Source organism: Corvus hawaiiensis, chromosome 10, assembly GCF_020740725.1.
Source record: "Corvus hawaiiensis isolate bCorHaw1 chromosome 10, bCorHaw1.pri.cur, whole genome shotgun sequence".
NCBI lineage: Eukaryota > Metazoa > Chordata > Aves > Passeriformes > Corvidae > Corvus > Corvus hawaiiensis.
Genome location: NC_063222.1, coordinates 22,699,383 through 22,726,554, shown reverse-complemented (window position 1 = coordinate 22,726,554; position 27,172 = coordinate 22,699,383). Strand labels below are relative to the sequence as shown.

Here is a 27,172-nt window from a genome sequence, read left to right as displayed (position 1 = left end):
TTCTGTGGCAAGACCCGAGCTAGGAAGGGAATGTTCTCTGAGGAGCTGTAAAGAGTCTGCCCTTTTTATTCCTCTTAAAAGGAAAAGTGTCTTCAAATGAGTCAGGGTAACACATTTGTGTTAATTATAAGCAATGCTTTGAGCCTGCCTAAAGAATGGGAAAAATCTGTGGAACTTCCCTGGTTATATTTTACTTCTGAAATGTGATATTTCTACAAAATAACGTGTAGAAGCAGAAAAATGTAGAACATGATACCCATTTTTCAATATTTTAGTTTTGGTCTGTAAAGTTTCTGTTGTTTTCCATGTTCATTTTTCATTGTTCTAGCACTATATTTTTCTTTTTTGTCTTTCCAAGTTTTTTATTCTGTTATAGCATTTGGTCTTTTGCTGGTCATTCTCTGTTTAAAAACCTGAGATTCCAAATTCCACTAGCAGTGGAGTTCCAAACCCACTGCCAGGGGGTGCATTATTTTAGATATGAATATAATCTGACAAAAAAATATTTATTTCCCCCCCAGAAAAAGAAACTTGGGGACACTTTTTAAAATTAGTTTTAAGTAATAATTCAAATTACAATATTCTTATTTTCTGCTGAATTTTAGTAGCTATAATTGGCAATAATCTCCACTGTGTTTGAGGCAATGTTGTTCTATTTATTTAATTTGAAAAATAATCCTAAGTAGCATTTTTTAAAAGTATGTGTAGGAATATATGTTTATCACTGACCTGTCATTTAAAACATGGCCTGAAATGCAATATTCTGAAATGATGCTGCTGCTCTACCCTTCTTCAACAAGGAATTGGTTTTTTCAAGCATTGCCTTATTTTCTGTTTTCTTACAAATTTTCTTTGCTTCTGATCTTCCTAACTCGAATTGTCCTTGAATTTCAGGGAGTTTAACCTGAACATTAACCAGCTCCTCAACTCTGTTATTTGAAGAAAATGATTAATTTTTCATGCTCATCTCAGGTTGCACAAGCTCATTTGAGGATGCAAAGCTCCTTACAAGAAATGGTTCAGAAATCATTTAGGGGCCAAGGGCTCCTTTTAGAGTTTGGAATGAATATTCACACAAAATATGCTGTTGTGCACAAAACAAAATCCAGTTCTCCTGGGTGTTTGTAATCGCCTTCCGAAGCTGAATCCAGCAGTAGCACGAGTCAGCATGAACATAATAAAACATTGCAAATACATGAGCAAGTTATTAAGTAAATTAAATACCAGTGTTCATATCTCTGAGGAGCACTGCAAACAGATTATGGTTTGTTTGTTCTGTAATCCAAGAAATAAACCAATATGTGTTACAAGGATTTCCATAGAGTCAGAATTTTAGGAATTTCTGAGCGTAGCTCTTTCTCCACTCTGTACTATCAACACGATTAATAGGGGTCTGAGAACACCTGAATCTTCATTTCAGAGAACTGTCATTTGAGATTGATTTACCAGGATATTTCTTTTTCTTCAGTAATTTTAATCAGATTATTACTGGTACATGACCCTATATATCTGCTTTATCTGATGTTGAGTGTGAAAGATTAATAAAGATGAACTGAGAACTTGGAACACTTCCATTGCAATCTGGCTTTTTAAAACCACTGATTCCTCTCTGTGTTTCTTTTGACTGGATGAAAGCCCTTTAGCACAAGACAAAAGCTGATAGAGATTTAATTTTTTTTTTAAACTTCATGTATGCCTTTGATACATATAATCAGAATTTAATGTGAAAATTAGCATCTCTGCAGTTTCAATTGCATGCCCCACCAAAACAAAGCTAAATGATATTAACATACTTTACATTGCTAGACATGCATTATTAGTAGATTTATCGTCTTTTAAAAATGTTTTGACATTAATATCGTGCAAGCAAAATTAACACTACAGCTTCTTTAAACTGCTAAAACAGCAGATACATATTAATTATTTACAATTTTCAGAGAGAATATTAGAGGCTGTCTTTTTTTTTTAAATGGTTTTCTTGAATTATCCCGTAATTCCTTGAAAAAAATAGAGAAAAAGGATAATATAAAGATTTTTCAGTTATTTTTTTAAAATCTGTAAGAAGCTGTTGAATTGATGTGCATATCTAAGTGTCATTCTGTGCCTGGGAATGACTTTGTGTCCTAGAGGATATGGGTATTGTGGGATACTGGAATTGTGGCTTGGGAATACAAGGCTTTGGGTTGAATTGGAGGAATTCTTGCCATGCCTTTCACCTCCTTGTCCCAGCTTACCTCTTACTCTGCTCATTTATTTAAGAGCACTGATTTTTGAAGTGTGCTGATCTGCTTCATAATATGGCTCCTGAAACAATTGTGCTGGCACAATTAAACTCTGGTGATGCCAAACTGTGACTTCTAACGATTTCAAACAAATCTGGAAAAATGCATCAGAGATATTTATTATTTGAGAAAAGCATGTGGTACCACAGATAACATACACAGTTTTATTTCACGCCCTCCTCCAAATATGTACAGACAGCACGTGGTTGAGTCATTGCAATGTTCACTACATGCTATAAACAAAATAATTGTCATCCTAAACCTGTCATTTTCATTGTTTTCTTACAGAGTTTCTATTTGCATTCCATTCCTTGTAGAGCACTATAAGGCTTTTATTATTTTTAATAACAGTAAATCTCATTATTGTGAGTAAACAGGGATCTGTGCTTGTTCATAATCAGAACAAGGGTTGAATATGTTACCTGATGTGTGTTCTGGCAGCTGCAAACCTACTGCACATAAAGCAAGACCCTTCTTTTACTAAATGTAGTCTTGATCATCACTGAAGGGAAGGAAATCTGTATCAGTGTCTCATTTCCACGTTTGTTGCTTGTTCCATCTGTGGTCACCATCACCAAGGTTTGTTTCATGAGGGAAGAAGCTCTAAGACCAACCCATTAACTCTTTAATATGCCAGAAGTTCCTTACTTCTTGAAGTGGTTAACAGAAAACATAATTCATGCAGGAGGTGCTGTGTGCTATGTTTGCTGGTGGGACTTCATGGTCCTACTCCGTTGCAGGATACTCCTGCTTGGTGGCTGCCTGGATCAGGAGGGAGAGAATTGGGGTTTTTTTCAATGAAACTGATAACAAATTCTCTAATGTGCTTGGCACTTGAGTTAAAAATGTTCTGTAATGTATTAGTTTTAAAATCCACCTCTGCCAAGCTTAGTTCATCAGTTTGATTTGTGTTCCCTCCTGCACAGACACACACACACATACACATGAGCTTCCCTCCAGATTCCAGTTCAATATCCTATAGCTAATAGTCTGGGTAATATATTTTCTGGGAGCAACAAACAGGTACATTTCACACATAGGCTTGCAGGTATAGGATTCCTGAAGTAGTTTTCCCTAAGAGCAGGATTAAAAAGCAAAGTCCAAATATGTGTCTGATACTTAATAATTTGGATTGTGCAGTAGTTCTGAACAACAGAGCAATTGCTTCGAGTAGTTCTGCTGAACTCTATTGGATTAATACCTTTGCATATTTTAGGAAAATAGAAGATATCAAATTATAATCCAAATTAAGATTTGGATAATATGGTTGCAGCAGTTTGTGGTCAGCTTTTTACATGGCTGATGTTTCTGCGTGTTTCCAATCTTTTCAGCATTGATTAATTCCACACACCCCCCTTACAGTGGGTTGTAGCTATGATCTTATATTTAATGAAGGTAGAAGGTGCTAAGCAGATTTTCTGCTATCAAGAATGCCTCAAATAGAATCCAAAATGAAATACTGAAATATTGAATATGCTAGTTTGAATTCAGTATGAATGGCAAAGAATAAATTGTGCAGAACCTTATATTTATGATTATTGAATTTTTAAAATAAGCTTATTTTTAAATCATCAAGAGAGATTTATTTTTTGTCTTGTAACCCATAAGACTTTGATTAACCCTTTTAAATATCCACCACCACTGTTAAAATGTTGGACATTGGGAGGTTTCTTTGTCATGTGGCCAAACCTGCTGTCTATCAGTGGAGAGTTTCTTTCAGTTCCTTAGTGAGACAGGCATTTGCTAACACAGGAAAACCTGAGAATTGTCTTGCCCGTTCTCTCCTGCTACATTCCATTGTTAGTAGAACATAAAAATATGATTTAGCTATTTGTAATATGTGGAAGAACTGCTCTTTCCTTTTTACAACTTAGTGGTTACATAATTGTAGGATACTTAAAAAGGAAAAATTTTACTTCGTGTCAGTTGATGTGGAAATGTTATGTAATGCTGCTCTATTTTGGCCACCTCTATATCATTGTATTTATTAGTCACTACAATGAGCTAAGTGGAAAGGGGGATTTAAAATGGTGAGGGTATTGTGCAAAGTTGTTTGGTTTTCTTTTTATTCTTGCCATTTTATTAAATCTTCTCAGAAAGGAGCAGAGAAATTAATGAGATGGTTTTGCATCAGTGTGTCAAAGCAGTTTCGCTTTTACACAATAAATGTGTTGCTTTTTATTCTACGTATCATAAAAAGAATCAAGACTGACAGTATTTTTAAAGTACATTAAGTAGGCATTAAGACAAGAGTGATTTGCACTGAGAGAGAGGGGAGTGATGTTTTTTTTCTCTTTCATGGTGGTTAAACACATTTCCTTGTGAGGGAGGGAAAAACATGACAGCAAGTTCTGGAGGGTTTGGGTTTTTTTTCGTATTAACTATGGAATATTTAGGTTTATTTTTAAGGATGGCAGAAATCAGTTTAAAGAGACAGTCTTGAGTAATACACAGATTTGCATCCACTCCCTTGACAAAATGTTATGCAAACAGAATACAGTGAATATACTTTAAAAAGCAAATCAGTATTTCTATAGGATTCTGGTTTTCTCTGTGTATCAGTGGATGTATTATTATTATTTGGGGAGTTTATCACAGGTGGTATGGTATCTTCAGTTTTCTTTTAAACTTTTTGTTAACTCCTAACATCATAGGAATGTGAATTTTTTAAAAAGCTGTTTTTGAAGAATTTTTTTTAACTATCAGCAATGTTAAGACAAAATTGAAAAATGTTTTTTAGATCCTTTCTGAGAATTCTCAGTAGCTTGTTTCTCTTCTGGGTGATCCTCACTGCCTTTCAGTTCTGTATTTCCTGTAAATGTGCATAAACCTTTCACAGGCACAGACATCTTCCTCACCCATATCTCCAATCACGACATAGTTCTAAGCATCCCCTGCCCATTTGTGGCCATGCATCCTGAAATGCAAGCTGCCACGATGCTGTTGTGATTCATCATCTCATGCTCCATTGCCTGTAAAGCTGCTTTGAAAGGCCTTTCTTGTGGCTGTTGTTAAAATCCCTGGTTGCAGAATTTTAAACTTCTTTTTTTTTTTTTTTTTAATGGAAGAGAAGCAAATGTTTTTCTCTTCCTCCATATTTCTACCAGTGGCTAGTGAAGCAAAGCACTTCAAAGCTGACATATGTTCCACCTTGTAGTTCCAGTGGGTAATTCATAGAGAACTGAATAAAGACATAGCAGGAAACTTCTTGTTACCAGTTCTACTCTGTAGGCAGCTGCTCCAGGTTCTGCTCCTCTTGGGTAACTTTTTTCTGTGCCAGTTCTTTTTTTGCTTATCCTAGCTGATATTTGACAGTCTGAAGTTTGGTCTTCTCCTTCCCATTAATAAAATCAATTCTTACTTCCATTTTAAACACCATGGAGTGTTCAGCACCATTTTTGTTAGAGGAAGAGGTCTCTCTTTAACTTAATATGCAGAAAAACGTTATTTGACTTTGGAAGTCCAAACTGAGCAGATGTGGAGTTCTTTCCCAGAATTTCCTGTTCATAACTATTTGCAGAACAGCATCAGTTTTTCTGGGTCAGTATTCTGACCGTATACACTTTCAGCAAGAAATAACAGCTAGAATGAGTTTCTTTGTTCAAAGAGAAAATTTAGGACGGCAAAAAATATGTCAGTGGCTTTGTGAGGTGTAGCAGGCGGGTGCATTTTATAACAGAGGCTAAGTGGGATGTGAAGGTTTAATTGAAGGCTGATTTTTTGGGTTAGAATAGTTTGCCTTTAAAATGGACATGGGGACAGTATTGTAAGCAGCTGTAGCTGAAGATTTAATCAAGTAGCTGCTGCATAGCAAAATTACAATGATTACCAGTCATGGTGTGAGTTTAGTACCCAGAGCCACCAACCAGCTCATGAAGCCTCCCTGTCATAGGTGCTGCACAGCTCATTTCAGTTTGGTTAGATAAAGCCAGAAGAACCACAGATAAAATGATTTTTTCAGAGAAATATAAACAAATCATTGTGGCTGGGTGCAGGAGAACCAGTGGGAGCTAACAGCTGTTGAATGTTACCAGCAAAGGTGGGGGGAAGCTGTGTATGAGTTCAAAGCACAAAAAACATAAATGTCTACGACATGCCAGTTTGTACATCTTTGAGTTTGTCATGCTTAATACAAGATCAAGTGCTGACAAAGGACAGTGCAGAGTATGCACTGGGAATGGATAAATGGAATGCACTGCACTAACTGTTCACTTCAGGCAACTGAGTGACAGAACTGTCTTACTTGACCAAACCCACGTTATTCTGTCTTTTATGCTCTTAATTTATTCCTGTCACGTGCTGTGAAGTCCTGCTTGGAGTGTCTATTCTCAGCATAAAACTGTTTGTCAAATTTCTATTAAGCTTAAGGTGAAAAATTAATGAGCCATTCACTTCAGATATTTCAAAACTAATACTGCTGTATTATTAATGCAGCAGAAGGTCAAAGATGTGGGTACGTACAATTACGCCCCATTGTTCAGTCGGACTACTTTTTTTGTCTTTATTTTTGGGGGAACATCATTAAAACAGTGTTTCAGGTAGTAGAAGAAATTATTTTGATGAATTCTGTCAGTAAACTTTTTAGACAGTTTTAGTTGTTAACTTTTTGGTTTATCTGATCCTGGCAGAAGGTGCCTTGAATAAACAGATAATGATGACATACAGTGCTCTGTCCAGTCTCACTTTAAATTTGGAATTTAAACAAAAATGAAGAGAAAGTTGATTTATATAGCACAAAACTTCTAAGAGAAATATAAAATACTATTTGCATAATACCGAGGAAGCTGTGGGTGAAGCAATATTTTGGGGCTAGAGAAGTATGACCTTGTGACTAACTCTGATTTTTCAGTCTTCAGAAAAATCACTGAAATGATGATAAACTTGTACTTTAACCTAGAATCGAGTGGGGTATGGTGCACAAGTGTTACTATTAAGTTCAGAAATCTCAGAACATGTTACCAGTACGTAAGTAAGTAAGTAAGTAACGTAGTAAGTTAAGTGAAGGATCACTGTGAAGTGCTGGGTTAGACTGAGCAGTGTGGAAACTGGTGCTCAAGGTTTGAGCTTGGATTGAAAAAGAAAACATCAAACATCAAAAGTCACTGCAGAAGTAGAAATGCAGGCCTTGCTTTCCATGCAGAAACTTTCTAAAGATTGCATCTTTTTGTGCTCCTAAAATTAACTTAATAATTGATTACTGTATTTTCCTGCTCGCTTTACAGTAAGTTCTCCAGAGACTTTCTGAATTAATAGTGGTTCTTGGCCTGGCAGGGTTACGCTGTTAGACTTGCAGAGAAAAAGGAATTCTGCTTCTTGGAAGAATATCATGCTATAAAACTAAATTTCATTACAAGCAAAATGTCAAATTTAAATTATCCTCGAAGCATTTGTTGTTCCCACAGATCCTGAAAGAGCTCTGTGCTCCCAAGGGTTTGGCACCCAGCAGAGAAAGTGCCAGCAAGAATTGCCAAGTTCTTTCGATACGCTGGCTTCTTTATGAAGTTGCACTGCACTGTTTCACTCTCACTACAGCACCAAGCCCATGAGTATTTAAAAACTGAATGATTAGGCTTTAACTAGAGCCCTAGAAATCTCCAGGTTTTTAAATGTGCACTGCAGAGATTGGTCTTGAGTGGTTCACTTTCGAAATCTGATCATGATGCATATTGCCTTCCTCAGCCTCCTTAACAAGTGGCAACTAATAAATGCCTGGCAGAGGGAAAGGAACTCTAACTTTTTCTTTTCATTCCTTTTTTTAAGCATTTTTAAATATTAATTCCAATAGTGCTTTTTTTCTTTGTTAATAGTTTGTCAAGTTCAGTTACTACAGAATTTTATAGAAATCAGGCCTGGAAAAGATGTCAAGAGGTCATCTAATGTAGCACCTTCCCTCAGGGAGGGAATCAGCCGTATCTGCATCATTCCTGACAGATGTTTGCTTTCATTTTTCTCTAAAAAGATTTCAGTTGAAGAGATCTTATCACCTGCCTAGTCAAGTCTTCATGAGTTCCTCTATTAGAAATTTTTTCTTTCAGATAAATCTGCCCAGATAACTTAAATCTGCCTTTCTATAGATTTTTTTTTCTTTTTCTCCCGTACTTCAAACTCCATCTTTATTGTGAAATGGTTAATTTTTAAATACTAAGGGTATATAAAGGAGGGGTTTCTCCTGTAAGCTGTTCTTGAAAGTGTATCTTTCACAGGTTATTCAGGTATGGATCTCAAGTAACTGGAGAAAGGAGAGATTTTCCTCATCTGAAACTTTTTGAGCTTCATTACTCCTGTAGTACAATCTGCAGATTGACAAACACTGGACAGAAAATAATGTCTCAATTTCACATCTCTGATGGACTTTTTAGGATTCTTTTTGATTGCAGAAACAGACTTCCAAAGCTTGACCAAAGCGATTTTGCCATCAGTTTACTGAAGTGGCAACTTTAAGAGATTTTGAACCCAGACAAAATTTGATGAAACAAAGCTTTTTAAAAATTATATTTTGAATGAGCTTTACCTTTCTACTTAAATATTTGTCTGATTCTCTTCAAACTGAGCACTGATAATCTTGCCACTGTGTGTTAAAGTGGAACAACACCTTTTGTCTTTCCATAATTAAATGGTATAGCTTTGGTCGATTTTTGCATTATGATTAAGGGTATACTGTAAAAAGTTTCAGAAGTTCCTAGAACAAAAAGAAAAATAAAAAAAGAGGATGTGTCTAGATTTTTTTTTTAATGTGATTCAGTAGCAACAGTCCTGATAGTAGTTTTATAGAAGTTTATTTGAAACGTGCTGCTGGTTGCTTTCTCCCTTTGTGCCTGCGCAGAATTTAAAGGATGATGTTGGGTAGTAAAGAACTCGATGTCGACAGGAAGTACAGTGTTTGTTTCACAGAGGTCTCAGGGAGAGGCCTTGTATTCTGAATCTTTAGCTGAAAGTTTGGACATGATTCAGCAGGGGCAGATACATTGGAAGGCTTTGAGGGTGTTTCAGGTTGTGTTAGAGCTGTGTCCTGCCCCAGGCTATCAACCTCTGCTCCTTTTCCATGGTGTGCTTTTCTTCTGCCAGAAGTGTTCTTGCTTTCCATAGGAAGAGATGGTCCCCATATTAGGGCAGCTGAAATAGCTGAGAAAAGAGATGTTTTGTGCTGAAGTGCTTCAGAGCATTTCCATGTGCAAAATTAGGTGCTTTTTTTTGCCCGGTTCTGTCAGTTGGTCTCCCAAAATACCTCATTATCTCATCAGAAACCTTTCCATGGTCAAATGTTAGGCATGTGTATGGAAACTCACATTTTTTCAGTTAAAGGGAGATTTTAATATTTGCATGAAACTGCTAATATTGAGAGGTTTGAGTAATGTCTTCTTAACATCTTTAAGCTGTGAATTAGGTATTCTGATGCTTTCTGATCCATATCTTTCTCCACTTGATGTGTGTATTTAGTACCCTCCTATTCCAGACCTCCTCCAGCTGTTCAGTTTTTACTTGAATTTGAAAGTTATTGCTGATCAGTAATTCTGTTTTTCAGTGATTCCTTTAACTACACACCAGTTTAATTTGTTGTGTTTAATTCACAATCAAATACCTGCTTGGACTCTTTAACAGTTTCTTCCTTGTGGAACTATTGCCCAAATACTGTAATGTGTTCATGTAATTTTGTAGTACATGTTCTTGAAGAAGCTTTTTTTTTTCAGTATGGTAAGCACAAAACAACAGCTGCTTATCTAAATCACTTATTTGAAGCTATATGGTAGATGTTTGCATTTTTGTATTTGGTTTATGTAGGAGAGAAATCTAATTTTCATTTACTAAATTGCTTTTCTCTTTCTGTTATTTAAGATGGAAGCTACAGGCAAAATCGACTGAACCTCACAACACTTTTGGTACAACCAATTTCTGCAGTGCTTGCCAGAAAACTTGTTTCCCCACCTGAGGACACTGCCCAGAAAGACAGGTGTACTCCCCTCCAGCTGCCAGCTACAGGTAATGCTTTTCAAAGACACTTAACACCTGTGGAATGTTCCTCAAGGACTCCAAATCCACTTTCTATAACTATACAACTAGGAGGTTTAGCTGATTTGAGGTATGTTTTGCTTAGATGCTTTTTAGAAGAGCCTGTGAACAGTCTAAAACTATGCTCCTAAAATCTGATAGATGGAAGATGTGGTTTAAAAAAAAAAAGATGTATATATAAGGCATTGAGCACTAATTCTTAATATTGACTTGAAACCTTCTCTGTGTAGATACCATCACTAGGGAGGGTTTATTAGTGCTGCAGTATAGTTCGTTAGGCCTTGTTGGACTACTAATAATGTGATTTTTAACATTAAGGCAGCAGTAACGCTATAATTCTGTGGCTCTTTTTTCTGTTTTTGGAATAACAACACTTAAATTCTAAACATGTCTCTATGTTCCTTAATTTGTTTATTCTGTAGAATAAATGTATTGTTATCTGAACCTTCAGGCAGCTTTTTCTCTAAGTTTCACCAGGAAAATGTACATCGTGATAAGAGAAAAATACCTTGAATAGAGCCAGATGAATGCATTCATGGTATCTCCCTAGAAATAATGCCATTAGCAAAGTCACACAGATTATTGCTTGAAAAAACTTATTGCTGATGTGGAGGGGGGGGGAAATAAGACTACAGTCTTCTAGCAAAGTTGCTGCACAGTGTTTCATTGAAGGAACATCTTCCAGAGAGCATTCTGGATGAGGTGCATGTTTAAACAGTAATTCAGTTTTGTTTTGTACGTGTCCATCTTTGACCAGAAAAAAAATGTGTATTTTATCATAATGCCTGTTTAAATGAATTGATTCGAAACTGTGGTCTTGGAAGGGAGGAGGCAAATTAATTTTGCCACTGTATCCTGTGCTACACACAGTGATGATAACAGTAAAAACAGATTTTGAGGGCAACCTATGTACTTTCATGTGCTGTATCCCTTGTTTATTGCTTTTGGAAGGTTATTGTGGAATAGGAGTACAATACAACAAGTCATGAAAAAGCTTGATTAATTTTATGACTTGTGTTAGCATACTAAAAAGGAAGGCAGAGGACCTCATGTTTCATGGCTTAAGCTGTTGTGGTTAGGCAGGACTAATGTTGTCCATGCATGGCTGACTAGATATGTTAAAAATGAACTGATTGTCTCCACAACCAGTAGAAAAGAAGAAAAGGTTATTTTGGAAGGAACAAGTGCTTAACCATTCCAGGTAGGATGCATGAAGCTTGTTAGTGTTGAAGGAATTTTCAACAGCTGAAGTGCCTGGAGCAAAGCATGAATTTGGGCTGGAAAATGACACTCATTTTAGAAAGATAAAAGGCTGCACAGTGTCTGTTTCTCAAAAAGCTTTGTCTGGAGGCTGCAGGACAGAATCATCTAAAGGGCAGCTTATTCTGCTTTTTTCTGTGACAGGTGTAGCATGTCTGTTTTATTTCCCTGAGAAGACAGGTATTCTGTGAGAGCAGAATTTTTGGAAAGAAAGAATATTCCTAGCGAGCAGTGTATTAAGAGCCAGTCCATGTCTGGTTGACTCTGGGTGAACACAACAGCTTGTGTCTGATTTCATGTAAGGTTCTGAACTACAGTAATCCATGTGGGATTTTTAAAAAACTCTCAATTTATTGAGAAAATAGGGACTATAAGAAGAAGCCTTGTATAATTCTGTAATGTACTATGATACATTTTTCCTTGAAGTAATGGTGAAGCTGTTGATGTTCTGGAGCACAGAGTGTGCTGTTGTTCAGTAGCAGCCCTAATGGAAGAGAGAAAAAACTGGTCTTTTGATAAGAAATTGTGTATAACTATTTAATAATAGTAATAGCTAAAGAGATAATGCTGAGGACAGCAATGCATTTGAGAAGAGTGAAGGTTGAATTTGCAGTCTTCCTGTTGATTTGAAGAAGCTTAAGAGAGAGATTTCACTTCTGACGTAGGACTCATCATTTATTTGTCAAAAGAGGTGAATGAGCAATTCAGATGATTGGTTGGCTTAAAATTTGTTAGGATAAAATGATCATCATTCTCTCATCAGTATGTTTCAAAAAGCTGAACAGTAGATTCATCAGTAATGATTAAACATTTATATATAGTTTTCTCACATTGCTGCTTTTTTCCCTTAGCCTTGCAGTTTTCAAGAGACAAAATGTGACACAGGGAGTGGGGGGATGGAGGCAAACATCCCAGACAGATCGAGTGCTCAGGACCTACATAGCAAATAGTGGGAATTGAAGTTATCTGTTAGTTTTGTGTTAGGTGAAGTCAGTAATTAAGTTTGCTTTTTGTTTGGTGTGGTACATTATCGTTAAACCTCATTAATCTGAAATTCTGTGCTCCCATGAACTTTCTCCCAAAGATAGGCAATTAGAATTTCAGACTGAACTTCTATAGAGAAACTGTAAACTTTTGAAGCTTCCTTTTTTTTTATAAAATCTTACCAGGGTATTTGCTAGAACATGGTGAAGGTTGTTGTAAAACTAAAGCACTCCTATAAACATAAATGAAGAAAGACCTGCTGTGTACAGTGAACTGTCTTTGTTGTTGTTAAGTTTACCACTATTTGGGAGATTGCAGTCATGTACAAATTACCCTTTTCTGTTAAGCTCTTGGGTTTTTAATGTAAATCTATCTAATGGGAATTAATTTACAAAGTGTTTATTGCCACTAATGACCATATACTTTGGTTTGAATGGAAATCCTGGAAGCTTGGTGTTGAAACAGATCAGTATGTGTTTGATTTTTCCCTTTGGCTCTAAGTGACAGTTTTCCTACTTACCTGTCTCATGTCTAAGAAGAGAGCAGATGAGAAAGATCTAGGATTTCAGTAGTGATCGGTCTCCAGGTGTCTGTGGCTCATCCTACTCTTCCATTCTTCCCCTCATTTATGCTGCTGGTCACTCTTGGAGATAAGGACTAGATGACAGGTTGGTGTGACCCAGTATGCCTGAGCAATACAGCTCAATTGGTAGGAAGTGTAATGCAAGCATTCATGCAGTGATCTCACTTAAAAATCCCATTTCTTACCACTTCCTAATGCCTTTTCCTGTGCAATAGGGGTAATTTTTTTTTAATACTTTAACTTCTAAAATTATAAAACCGAAGCATGAATGGTTTGAGTAACTTGAATGATATCAAACACTGTGTGAATAATAGAGCCAGGTATACAAAGACTCCCAGCATTCTGCTGCAGACAGTAAAATTACTCAGATCAAAATGCTTTTCTAGGTAGAATCTTTTGATCTTTTTTTGGTCTACAAAATACAGTCACTGATCAATACTGAATCATCACAGTGACTGCAGTGCAGAGCTGCATTGTAGGCTGCAAACAAATCTACCTCCTGTAACAAAACGGGTGAGTGGAACAGATAACCAGAACTGACTGTTACTGGAAAGGTTTGTAGCACAACATAATGAATTTTTATGAGACTTTGAACATCTATTTTATGTAGTTCCACATGTCAGATGTTCATTATACCGAGTTTATAGTCAACTCTGATCATGTGAAATTCGAATCATTAATTATACAAGGGGAATAATTGGAAGAGTCTGTTACTTTCTTTATTATACGATCCTCATCCAAGATAAATAAAGTTCTCTGCCAAGTTCTGCACTAGTGCAAATCAAGCCTGTCTTCTTTTCAGTCAGAGGAAGGGCATGGAGTGATAAAGAATATATTTCTCCTCCTGTTAAACTACAGCCTTGTGATAATATTATATGTGTTTCTCCTTCGTAGTTTGCTACCTGTCAGAGAAAATAAAAGACTACCATATTCAATAAACTCTGGCTGTGCCATCTCACACTATGATATCAATATGCAAAACAGTACAATAATTTCTGGCTATTTGGACTCTGCTAAACATGAATCCAAGGAAACAAATAGAGAAAGATGCCAGCATACTGTGTGGCAGTGCACGTTACTGTACCTACCAAATCTAGAGTCATAACAGTAGGAAGATAACAAGGTTCTGCAGATGTCTCTTACTGGCATTTGAAAGAAGAACAAGTTAAATAGGGAACTGATCTAATTCAGACATCCTGTACATGAAAACTTACAGACATTTATACCAGTACTCTTGGATTTTATTTTCATGATCACTTTAAATTCTGTTCGTTTTTTAAACAGAAGTTCATGAGAAGAATTAAGCATGAACAGTGTGAAGCATTTTTTATGTATCTTCTCTCTACTCCCACCTGAAGCCTCAAGAGCTTTTCTAGCAGAATTGTAAATGATTAAGATACATTTTCAGAATTCTGTTCTGCGCCAATATTTTCCTGTGTGATGCTTTGCTTTTGATTGCTATAAAGCAGGTAAAGAATGAAAGTAGTGTGAGGTTATCAAATTCAACTACACCATCTGAAGCATTTTCAATTCTCTTTGATGTTGACTGTGACACATTTATTCTGTATCACATTAGGCCATCCTAGTTTAGAGCCTCCTTAAAGGACTTTATTTTAGGCATTGCTTATTTGCAAACGCTCTTCATCTGAAGTTTTATTTCTGGATTCTTCATTGTAGGTCAGAAAAGATGATCAAATATCACGGAGTTTATTCATTAAGCTCTTGATAGTAGGATTAGGCTTGGAGTCTCAAGATCTGTGAATATTTGTTAAAAAAGGAGAATATGTTGTCAGTAGGCAGCATACTTGATTCATCAGATAGAAATCTATTAGGCGAGAAATATTAGGGATACCAGATTTAGATGGGGAATTGTTTATACACAAAAAAAAGTGAAGGCTTTTCATTACAGGGACATCTGTCTAGGTGTTCTGACATATTCCTGTACAAATAGTTTTATACACACTGTACATTGCATAGATTCAGTATTGATTTTTGCATATGCAATTTGATAGTATCACAAAATATTTTTCTGAGATTATATGCATTATTAAGTATATGCTATTTTCTATTTATTCACTTTTTTAAGTGTATCATGTTGCATGCAGTGTTTTTTGTATGTAAGTCCTGCTGTTACATAAATGTGTGTGATGATTATATTTCTTCACTTAAAGTTCTGTGTTTGAACTTAATTAAAAACTGACATAAAATACGTAGTAGATAAGGTTTTGCACTCAAATTGATATGGATCTGTCAAGTGCAGTTCAGCTCAATTAGTGTCCCCTAAGTTACATGACCATGGATGTTTGATAATGTTTGAAATCTCTAGTTCAGTTGTGATTTCAGACTGATATATGTTTATTCAGGTGTTGATTTCAACAGGAGCTATCTGAAAAACTGTATTACTTGAAGTTATTCAATGTACCTTATTTCTGCAGTCTACTGAAATAACTTCTGGTTTTATGATCCAGGAGCTATTCCATTGAAATCAGTTATACTTCATTTTTTCTATACTGGAGTTAAATGTGCATGTAGGGAAATCTTGGTCAATGAGTAGCAAAAAATCTTGTCAAATGAATTCAGTTTTCAAACCTGAGTCCCCAAAGATGCTTTTTAAAATCCAGTACTCAAATGCTCAGAAAATTGTCTGATTATAGGTATTTAGCATGATCAGGCAAGAATTAACCAACATGTTTGAAAATGAGGTTAAAGCTTATACTCCTGTATGTATGAGCCTGGGATTACAAGCAAAAAAAAAGAAGCAAGCATAACACATGTTCTTTTAACATAACTACTGCAAATAGAAGGTTTTTCTCATCGGAAGTACTAAAATTGTCAGTCAAATGAGAGGAAAAGTAGCCATGGATTTCTAAAAATAACTATATAAATGTGAGGGGAGAATGTAGTCATTTGGTATTAGACAATTTACAGATTCCAAGTCAGGGAAGAAATAAAAAAAGTAGCAGTAAATATGTTTGTGTTCTTCTATTCCAGAGCTTACATAAAGACAGTGTATCCTGAATAATGTTAAGGTAGAGTCTCCTCATAGCTTTCCAGAGAATACAGAAAAAAAAAAAAAAAAAAAAAAAGGTGCAAGTTGTCAAGATCCTTAAAATACAGTGTTAGGATGAGAGGTTTGTTGTCAGAACTGTTTAGAGAGGGGATTAAATTTCGCTTCTGCTGTATACTCCAAAGAGTAGTTTCAGCCTTTTCATCTGGTGTTCTAAGCCTTTAAGCCCAAGTCACTTTAAGCTGACTACTGTGTTACATGACTATTAACTCAAGTATCTGATTTTAGAATATGTGTATTGCCAGAAGTTAATTTTCTGTGTCTTTATTGTCAGCTGGAGACTGGATAGCTGATGTCGATTAAGGAAAAACAGTGAAGTCAGTTGTCTTCAAAAGGATTTATCTTCTTTTTGTCTGAGAAGGGGCCTGAAGGAACAAACATCTAAAGTGTTGTAGGAAAAGGAAAGGAGATCACTTTTGACTTTAAAATACCTTTTTTTAAGAAGAGTGAATTGGCTCTAGAATGGTTGTAGGTGAGAAACAACAGCAAGAAGTAACTTGCATAGTTTAGATTAAATTTAAGATGCTTAGTCAACATAGATGGCTTGAGCTGTTTCCACTTGTTTTAAAAGACCCTTTGGGAATCCTTTGGGGTATTTTTTTTAATGATTTTTTTTTTTTTTAAATTCTAAAATAATATCTGTGCATTTATTGAACAAACACGATTCATTTACATGGCATTAATAAATCTTACAGTAACTTACATCAGAAGAGCAAAGTTAATTATATGTCAAATAAAATATTAACTTGCTGTTATTGTTGCAAAGTCATGTGCTGGGGTTTATTTTTAATTAACTGCTTGTCTTGCATTTTCCTTACTGGTTTGTTCAAGCAAAATCAGAATTGTCGTAGAGAAGACACATCTGTTGATAACAGAAAAGGTTTTGTCTGAATAAAAATAGAATAAATATTGCTAGTACATTTTTTTTTAAACAAAGATCCTAGCAGTTGGCTTGCTTTTTTCAAAAACCAATGAAGACTAGTGAATTCAAATATATTTTATTTTATTTTAAATAGGATTTTAAAGTAAATTTACCATATGAACCAGCAAATGAACCCTGAAGAACAGTAACGATGTGTTGGTTTTATTTCACATGTTGCAGTAAACTCCCCACTTGCATATTCTGTGCATCTTGGGGAAAGAAAGCCTGGGAAGAAACAGTTAACAGATCTGTGGGAGGATAATAGCCTGGGACATAGAGAGCAGAATGCTCTGTGGAATATTTTAATTTCGGTCTGTGGCAGCTGGGGTATGGACACGGAAGGAATTCTGTCACAGAGATGCCTTCAAGCACAGTTCTGCCACAGGGCTGGGGCATTTGTGGATGGAGGAGGATCTCCCTGCAGGTCTGGGGTCAGGCACTGGTTCTTGTCACACAACTGCTACTTGTTAACTTCCAAGCAGTTTAGGACATTTTCATTTCTCTGTGATAGAAGTTATGACATTATAAGTGAGCTGGATGTTAACACAATCTGTTACCATGCAAATTAAACGTTTGGAAGGTGTCAGCAGCTCCCCATGGTTGGTTGGTTGGTTGGTTGGTTTCCACTGTCACAAACTGCAGGAACTCATGTGGTTACTGTGTCCCACCTTCTTTTCATCTATTTAAACTCAGACATTTACTCTACTGGCTTTATTCTGTGCTGAAGTCTCAACTGGCAATGCAAGTTCCTTACATTTTAGCAGCTTTTGAAGTTGTTCTGCGTTTGTATTTGCACCATTTTCTCATCTGATACCAGCTAAGCCAAAAACCTGGGCTGCTGTGGGCATATGTTCACAAGGGTACCACCAAAGGCTGTGCTGGCAAAGCTGTGGGGAGCTCTGACTGTTCCCATCTGATTTAACCCAGGGGTTTTTCTCCAGAAGGAAATGTAATACAAACCAGCTATAATTTGGTGAACATTACTGATAGATTGACCTGGGTGAAGGATTAGGTGAGAAAAACCTATGAAGATTAAGGCCAATTTCGTTATCACAGAGTTATGTAAATCCTACTCTTTTAAATTTTTCCTTCTGTTGTATTCTGGCAGCATTTATTGAGTGAATTCAATGATCTTTTAACTCAAGGAGTAGAGATCTCTTTTGAGATTCTGGCTTTGAATCATGCTGCTAAAAGGGGACTAAGAAAATACTGTCATATTTCATGTTCTGATCTGTGGTTCCTCTTAATTTTTTGCTTTTTTAACCTTTTTTTTTTTTTTTTTTTAATGTGTGTGGAATTTATATATGTGGCCTGTACATTTCTTGGCTAAATAAATAAGTTTAACATTTTCTTTTTTTTTTTTATCTTTTAACAGGCAAAAAAACAATCAGTCTGAACATTCAGTCAGTCACAACTTACAAGACCATTTCTAATGTCATTGGATATTTAAAAGGAGCTGTATTTCCTGGTAAGTATCCCTTTGTCATTTGTATTGATTATTTGTTTCATGATGGCTGGGAGTCATAGCTGGGATCAGGATCCTATTTTGCCAGATAATTCATTAATACAGAGGAAGGAAAAAGACTTTTTTGTAGCCATTTTGTAATTTATGACAGGAAAGAACATGAGGGTTAAAGCATGAGCTGAAGGGGATATTGTAGTTACAGAAAGCATATTTTTACACAAGCAGCAGGTGTTGCACATGAAGCACAGAGAGTATCAGTAGTTTGTACCAAGTAACTGTGGTATTTCATTTTAATATGGTTTTAACACTTGCTGCTGCCTTATTTTGTGTTTCAATCATGCCTTAAGCTAGTTTTATACAATTCTATAAATAATAATTACTGTTCTCCATGTCTGATAATTGAACAATAAGACTCTAAGTGCAACTGGGACATAAAGCACAACCCCCCTCTGTCCTTTGATGCTGTACATAGATAATGTTGTAATCAGGATATCATATGATCATTTTGAGATTATTTTGTTAGTAAGTGAATTTACCTAAAAGGTGAAGGGTTTCTGCAACATGAATGAATGCTGGTTACTTACATAGTGCAAACAGTTCCTGGTGTGCAGATGTTCATCAAAACATCATCATGCTTGCCTTAATACTATTTTATTAGGTTATGAAGAAAGAATGGTAATTTATTTACAGTCCCTTAGGAGGTGGGCCAGTCATTTCATATTTTAAGTAATGGAAAGAAGGAGGTGGAAAAAATTTTATTCCTGTTGGTGAATTAACGACTCAGTTTTGTGTGTGCAGAACGCCGTACTTCTCGCCAAAATTTTTGTTTAAAGCAACAGAGGAAACAATTAGCTCAGTGAATTTCATTTCTATGAAGGATTTAATTTCCTTGATGAATTTGAAGTTACCAGTCTGCTATTATTAATGTTTTGCAAATAGCTGTCATGGAATTGGAAAGGCAGAAAGTGCCATGTTTAGACATTCTGTCTGTTGAATTCTGAAAGAGGCAAGAAAAAGAATAATAAGTGTGCTTCAGTTTCTGTTTAACAAGTCTTCTATCTTCTCTATATCTGAACTTTTCATCTTATTACTACATTTTTAATCAGAAACTAATTTTAGAATGTTTGCCAATAATTTAAGAAAGTAAGGATTTATAAATAAGTGAAATAAGTGAAGTCAGTGGCAGTATCCAGATGGCAACAATTTGTCTCATGGATGTCTGGCTCAACAAGGGCCATAACAACTGTCTTCTAGCATAGGCACAAGTTAAATGTCTAATGCACTGTAATGTTTTGTACAGAACTGATGTTAAACCTTTGTTTCTTTCTCTACTCCTCCTGGTTGACACTACAGTCATTCCTCCTCAATTGCTTTGAATCTTGATATTTTCATGGCATTGGTTCTCTGTCATTTTGATGGGGTGTTGCTCGTTTCATACACATGAAATACTCACCTTTATGATCACAGAAGTACAGAAAGAAGGCAAAATGAAAGACTGCAGAGCATCACCAAGGGTGGAATTTATTTCTTTTTGCTTAAAGACCACCTAACACACACAGAGAAGCACATCTCTGTAATGGTGACCTTAGCTGGCATTTGCTCTGAGGAGTAGGAACGAGCATCTGAAACAGTAACTGAGATGTTAAAATATTTAGGAGTAGATGAAATGTGATAGTTGGTAGCATTTTTAAACCCAAAAAATGCAACAATGATTTTCTGTTGGACATGGTTAAAAATGGGATGTATAACAAGAAAAGACAGGATAAAGAGACTATTTTTAATGATAAACCCCTGTTGTCAAGCCCATCACTACCTTGAACACTATCCTGTCTTATCACCTCCAAGGGTATCTGATGGGTATTTTTTCTCTATCTCTAGTCCTTTCTCTTTTTTTTTTTTTTTTTTTTTTTTGCCATGTGATTCTGAGAAAGGACAGCTGCTTCCCCTGCAAGCATGACCATCCTTTCTCCTATGCTTTTCCTTTAGTCATTTGCTTTAGAGTATTGCCTCTCTTTGAGGGAGAGATGTGCAAAGAAGAATTTCAAAGACACCAGCTGTTAGTTTTGCCCCTGCTCATTCAGCTGGCATCTCCAGCAGTAAGTTGCTGCTTGCAGCTCCTTCTCCATCAAAATATCCTGCATTATTTTAATAAGGGCTCTCTCCTTTCACACAGTCTTATCACAGGCTAAACAGAAATTATTATACAGGGCAAGCATTGATCCTGTCTGATCCGTCTGTGTTAGTGGCACGTTCTTTAATGGCCTAGAGGCCTGTAAGGCCATTCATTTTGGTTCCTAATTCCTGTCATTAAATGAGTGGAAGATTCTGGTTTTTCATTGTCAGTGTAACCTGTAATTAAGCGTTTCATGGTGGAACAGGCAAGTCGTAAAATTACGTGATTTAGATTTCATTTTGTTACATTAAATCATTATGTAAGTCTAGACTGACACTTTCTGTATCTGTTTTTTCAAAGAAATTCTCATTTCCACCCCCCCCAAGCAGTAGATTGAAAACGTTGTGTTATAGGTACATACCAGATCCTCTCTTTGGGTAAAGCATTTTTGATTCCTTAATAAACAACATGCTTAAATATTTTGTTGAACAGTACTGGTAAAACTCCAGTTTGATAGAGAATGCTTTTATAATCAAAGTGTTCTATTAATATTGTTTCCAGGGAGCAGTCACTGCAAAACATACTGAGTAGATATTTTAATTTTATAAGAAAATACAAAATGTGGGCAACTATCTTAATCCACTTGGCTAAAGAAAGAAAAAGAAAACTTTTGAAAGCAAAATGGCAGAGATTGCTGTGGATCTGGCATCACTTGATAACTGTTCTTCTATTGTCTGTCAGTATCCTGAAATAGGGAAGGAACACCTTTAAAAGTCTAGATCTGGACCAGAAGGAGACTTTACAAAATACCAGGACAAAACCAGTAAGCAATCCTTCAAAGAGGGTTGTGAATTTATCTCACACAGAAGGTGTAATAGTTTAACAGCTCATTCAGAATAACTCTGCTTTGACTTTTTGACAAGCCTCAGTCACACCAGTCAGTCATATTATGTCATAACACATCGGTTCTGGAATAAAATAAGGGGATTTTTTTCCCTTGTGAGTGGTATTAGGGTTATACATAATGTGTTGAGAGATGAAGATTTAATTTCATTTATCTGGAAAAATTGTTGGTTTTTTTTTTTTTTTGGGGGGGGGGGGGAGGGGGCTGGTTTGTGAGTAACCATAGGCATGTTCTCTATTTCAGGTTGAAACTTCTTGCTTTTCATTCTATAGAATGCTTTCTGCCAGCATTAACACAGCTGCTAGGTGTGACTTACCATTTCTGTATCATTCATTATCTCTATCCCTCTGTCATGTCTCCTCTCTAAACCTGCAGTCCAGGTATTTTAATGTCTCCTTCCACAGAAGGCTAAGTCCTGATCTCTAATTTGGCTGCCAGCTGCTCAACTGCTGTATCTGCCATGTCTTTTTTGAGATAGGGTGGGGAGCACTGAACACAGTCTTCCAGGTGAGGGAGTACTAATACTCTGTGTATTTTCTTTATGTTTCCCATTGTACTGCCACACCTTTTTTTATATTTTTTTTTGGATGCTAATGTGTATTGAAGATCATTTCCTGCTTATTATTTTGTAGTTTTTTCATAAAAATCTACTGTGAGCATGGAAATTTTAGATTGTTTATATGACCTAGTCCTGGCTGTTAAAATGATCTCTATCAGATCTATAAGGAAAGCAATAAGCAAACAATGAAGGCAAGGGCATGGGGATTAATTTAGGAAACTATATACATATATTTATTTACTAGTTCATTTTTAACTAGTACTCACAGTTTTGTGTATATTTGTTGTATGATTGTCTTGTATATGATCATGTACATTTTTGTAGACAGCTTTGTGTTGCATTAATGATATTACACACTACTAATACAGTCCATTTTTAGGGTTATTTGGAATTCTTTTAATCTGAGTATCCAGAAAAAAAAAATTTACTGTTTTTTGGGGTTTTTTTTATTCCTCATTTCAGACAGATACGTCGTCGTTGGAAGCCATCACAGCAGTCTGAAGGGTTATGGTGGGCAAGGATGGGCCAGCAGCACTGCTGTCATCACAGCACTGCTCCAAGCCCTGATGGCAGAGGTGAAAAGGGGCTGGAGGCCTGACCGGACCGTGGTCTTCTGCTCGTGGGGAGGAACAGCCTTTGGGAACATCGGCTCCTACGAGTGGGCCGAGGTAAAACAGCTTTAGGAGGATCATTGCAATAAGGATTACTTCTGCTGAAAGCATGGAAACAATATGAAATTACCACATGGAAATTGGGGCTCATTAACTGGTCTCTGAGGTCTGTCTGTGTTCATTCGTGTACCACATAGCAAATGCAGGGGAAACATCTTTGGAGGCTGTTCCTGGGGATAATGAGATGGCAGGATGTGGCCATGGCTGTGGAGGTTGCACATACAGCACCTTTGGGATCTGATTTCCCTCTCTAATTCAGCACAGCATTGTGAAAGGGCATTGCCAGGGTTTGACAAAGGGAGGAAAACCTCAAAAAACAACATAGGCCCAGGAACAGCTTAGAGAGCTTTTTCACCTTCTTGAGGGTTTAATATTTAATCATTTTTAATTGATGGGCTTAGTGTGGGGAGAAGTGAATCAAGAGAGGAAGAAGAGAACCATGCCATGGTTTACATTAACTAGATAAACCTTGCAGTGTCTCCATGGCTAGTGCTGATTCACTTCTCACAGATTTGTGTTTAGGAGTTGGGTAGAATCCGGAACAGAAAATTCCTTGGGCTTTTACTTTCAACTTAATAGGAATCAGCTGATTGAAAGAAAATACTTCAAAAAGTATTGATGATCATACATGGCTAAAGTGGACTTTGGGTCATAAATTAAAGGAGTAGCTGGCAGAGAGTTTCATGGCTGCTTTTCCAACTCTAATGGTTCAATGAATTAAAACAGTAGATAAAATGACGAGTTAATTGCTTTTTACCGTGCGTAAGAAGCAGACAGCCTGTATTGAAATTTCATACTTCCAACATGATGATTCTTCAGAAACAAGAGGGGGTGAAAAAATCAAATTGAAAAGATCAGGCTGGAAGCAAAATTTGTTAGGTTCCACTTCAAGTCAGCTTTGCATCAGATGTAATTGAGTTACACCCCTTCTGTTTAATATAAAGAGCCACTTCATGCAAAGAGGAACTCATTACTGAGAAGGCAAAGGGGATCCTTTTAAAAAAGAGATAATAATTGAAACAGTTTGTACATGCTATTTTTATAGTCTAAAATATAATAAAATGAAAACACTGGAAAAGTTATGCAATTCATATCTGAATTTGGTCTCTAAATATTTGAGTCCTGTAACTGTTGATAATGATTGCTTTTGAAGTTTGTCTACTGTCAGGCTTAAGTTTAAAAGGCCATCATGTTGTTTCACAGTGTGTAATGTTTTCATTTTGGCCGTACAAGTGTAGTAATTTTTAATTCCTCCCAGACCTGTTTGCATTTTCTTTAGATGATGTGTGAAATGGAATTATAACTTCTGCTATGTAGAGAAATAGCACTAAGATACTGTTTGAAGTTCACAAGAGCATATTGTAAGAAGCAGTGGTTAACTAATACTCCAGGCATCACAGAGGAGGGAAATGTAGGGTGCAGTTTTCCCCTAGAAGGAACCAAAAGAATAAAACCAGCCTTAATTATAATGATGCATAGTAGTAACCATTCTTCTGCTTTTCTTGTAGGATCTCAAGAACGTTCTTCAAAGAAATGTTGTGGCCTACGTTAGCCTCCATAATCCAGTCACAGGCAACTCAACTTTACACCCTGTTGCATCCCCTTCTCTTCAGCAGCTGGCAGCAGAGGTTAGAAATAAAATATTTGGCTTCATGTGTGGTTTATGAAGTTACATGGTTAATCCCCTTAAAATCAGTTGGCAGTAGACAACGATACGTGGAAGTTGTTTTGAGAATTTTAACCTCACAAATACACATGAAGTGTTTTTTACTAAGTAAGCAGTTAAATTTTATTTTGAAAAATCATGGATTAAGAGGTTGGAAGGGATAACTTGTTTTTACCTGTTCATTATACAAAGCCTCACCATACTTTCATGCCCTACAGCTTTTTTACCTTTTGACAAGTTTAACATATTTGTTGTTCTTAAGCACAGAGCACATTTTTCTCATCCTATTGAGGTCTTTCCAGGCTGTTTCTCAGTTTAAACCTGTGTATTTTCCAGATGTAACATGACACGTGGGGAGAGTGTTACTCTTACCATAATAAATACTGTCTAAAGTGAGTATGTCAGGTTCAGTGCTCAGCGATGCCTTTGCAGCTCATCTGGAGTCAGAATATTCCATGGTTCCATTGGTGTAAGGGCACATAGCCCTTAAACTAATGACCTTATTGCTGTTCCTGAGGTTTCTGAAATTATCAATATTTGACATGAATGGAAAACAGTATAAGGCACATTCTAAATGATAAAACCAGTTTGAAGTGATGTGCATGAAATGGAGTTCAGTTTGACTTTCATAAATTATGCTTTTTAGATGTTTTTTCAGTAAGTTTGCCAAACAAATACTTACTCTGATGTTTCTTTGACTTGCCTCTGAAGCATTTGTTAATAAACACTCATTAAAGCAGCATCTTGGATTAAATGCAGTTTAAGACTGATCTGGCTTGGCAATTGTTCAACTAAGTTAGTAAAATGATATCAGTAAATTGCTTCTTAGCAATGTCTTAACCACTTCTCCTGTCCAGTGATTAAGTGGTAATTTCCTCATGGAAAGAATCTGCATTTTTCTGTGCAAGTATTATGAGAAATGTGATGCAACATTGTTTAAGAGAAAAGAAAAAAGCTTCAATTTGTGGAAATTTATAATGTTATATATGTGAGTCTTTAGGTGTTATGGATATGTCAATTCAAATTTTATTATCAGTTTTAATATTGTATTTGCAAGAAATACTATCCTGAAAAGTTGCTAGCCTTTTGCTAACCTAGTGGTGTTGGCAGTTCTGTCTCCATTAAAACAAGTATTTGCCATTTAAGGGAGTAAGTTTATTACATTAGGTCCTTGAGCTATGTGGTTTTTCCTCATTTTATTTCTTTGACTTCACAACACGATCCATGGCAGTGATCTGAAAACTAAATTGTCTGGAGCTTTGCAGCAGTCTCTTTATTGTCTATTTTTCACTTTATTAAGACTTGATTCTTTCATTCTAATAAATGTCATGTTAGTATGAGTGTTGCATTCATGCCCTCTATTTCGGAGAGGAAGCAAAGGAAATCTATTTTGCACTTCTACTTTATTTCTGTGGTGTTTTAATATTTTGTAATTCTGGTAATAGCAGTTGTGTTCTATTCAGCAGTATGGACAGAGCCCCTTTTAGCAGCCTCGCCTTGCAACTGTTAATTAGTAACACATGACCAGAACTTTTTTTTTAGTCCCAGTAAACACCTTCCACCTCACTTCTGTTTCTTTAATTTTGAGAGTGTATCCCTTCTGCACGTTTACCCTAAAGCCCCATTTAAAAAATAAAGGTTAAAATGCCTGGGAGAATTTTATCTGTATGGCTTTCCTTTCTGTAGTATTTATAATTAATATAACTGTCATACAGTTTGTGACATTAAAAAGGTTTGCGGGAATTATTGCTTCCAAATGCTGGCTAGATTTCTGAATTCATGTCAAATGTATTGACAGTGATGGAACAGCCCAGCACAGATCTTCATTTGTTCCCATGGGTGCTCACAATGTGTCCAGAAGATTTTCTCTGGAAAACTGATCTGCTTATAAAGAATATTGATATTACTTCCAGCACTTGCCAGGAAGACAGTGTAATTACAGATTACCTCTAAGTTATGATAGTGCAAATGGAGTGAGATGTGACTTTTTGGAGCACATCTCATCTTGAAGACATTGTGAGTCTATTCACATGAGGTTCTTGTTACAGGTGCAGGCTGCAAAGATGAGCTTAAAAATTCTAATGAGAGAAAAGGATCATTTTAATTTTTAAGAGCTCTGAAATTAGGTTAGAACAGAAAACAAGGTGAAAAAGGAATTTAGAATTAATGATATTGGTCCATTTTAAAATGAAAAGATAGAATAGCCTGTCTTGTTTAGTTAGATACAAGCTTTCCATAATTTGTGAATACATGGAAGATACTGCACTGTGCCTTTGGATTCAATGGCAAAACTCATAATTCCATTTTTAGACCACAACAGAAGAAACTGTCATGCATTATTTTTCTTTCTACTGCTAAATAGTGTCATAACACTGTTTGGAGGTAAGGGAGACTGAAATCTCACAATTTGTGTTGGGTTTTGTTCAATGCTCACTGTTGTACTAAAGTTGTGTGTGAAAGAGAGGGAGAATGTATTCCTCGGGAAAATTAATACGTGTTAGAAAAGCCTGCAGAGTATAAGTTTTAGGATTCCAGGGATAACAGTGAAAAACTGTAGTTTGTCCTGGAAGAGAACTCGAGTAATAATCACACTGTGGATGCTGCAAGGAACATAATTTAAAGAGAACTGTGAGGAAATAGCAAACTTAGATGAGCCAATGCACACAGCAGTGTTCTCTTTCTGTGCTGT

General features: G+C 36.2%; 1 protein-coding gene across 7 annotated transcripts in view; it reads left to right on the top strand.

The window, feature by feature from the left end:
• The window catches only part of NAALADL2 (N-acetylated alpha-linked acidic dipeptidase like 2), a 421,863-nt gene that overhangs the window by 301,057 nt on the left and 93,634 nt on the right, over positions 1-27,172 (top strand). For all 7 annotated transcript variants that reach the window (XM_048314549.1, XM_048314548.1, XM_048314546.1 and 4 more), the window contains 4 exons: positions 10,116-10,259; positions 18,481-18,573; positions 22,609-22,814; positions 24,326-24,445. In XM_048314549.1, coding sequence (XP_048170506.1) covers positions 10,116-10,259; positions 18,481-18,573; positions 22,609-22,814; positions 24,326-24,445 — 563 coding nt within the window. The remainder of the gene's footprint in view (positions 1-10,115; positions 10,260-18,480; positions 18,574-22,608; positions 22,815-24,325; positions 24,446-27,172) is intronic.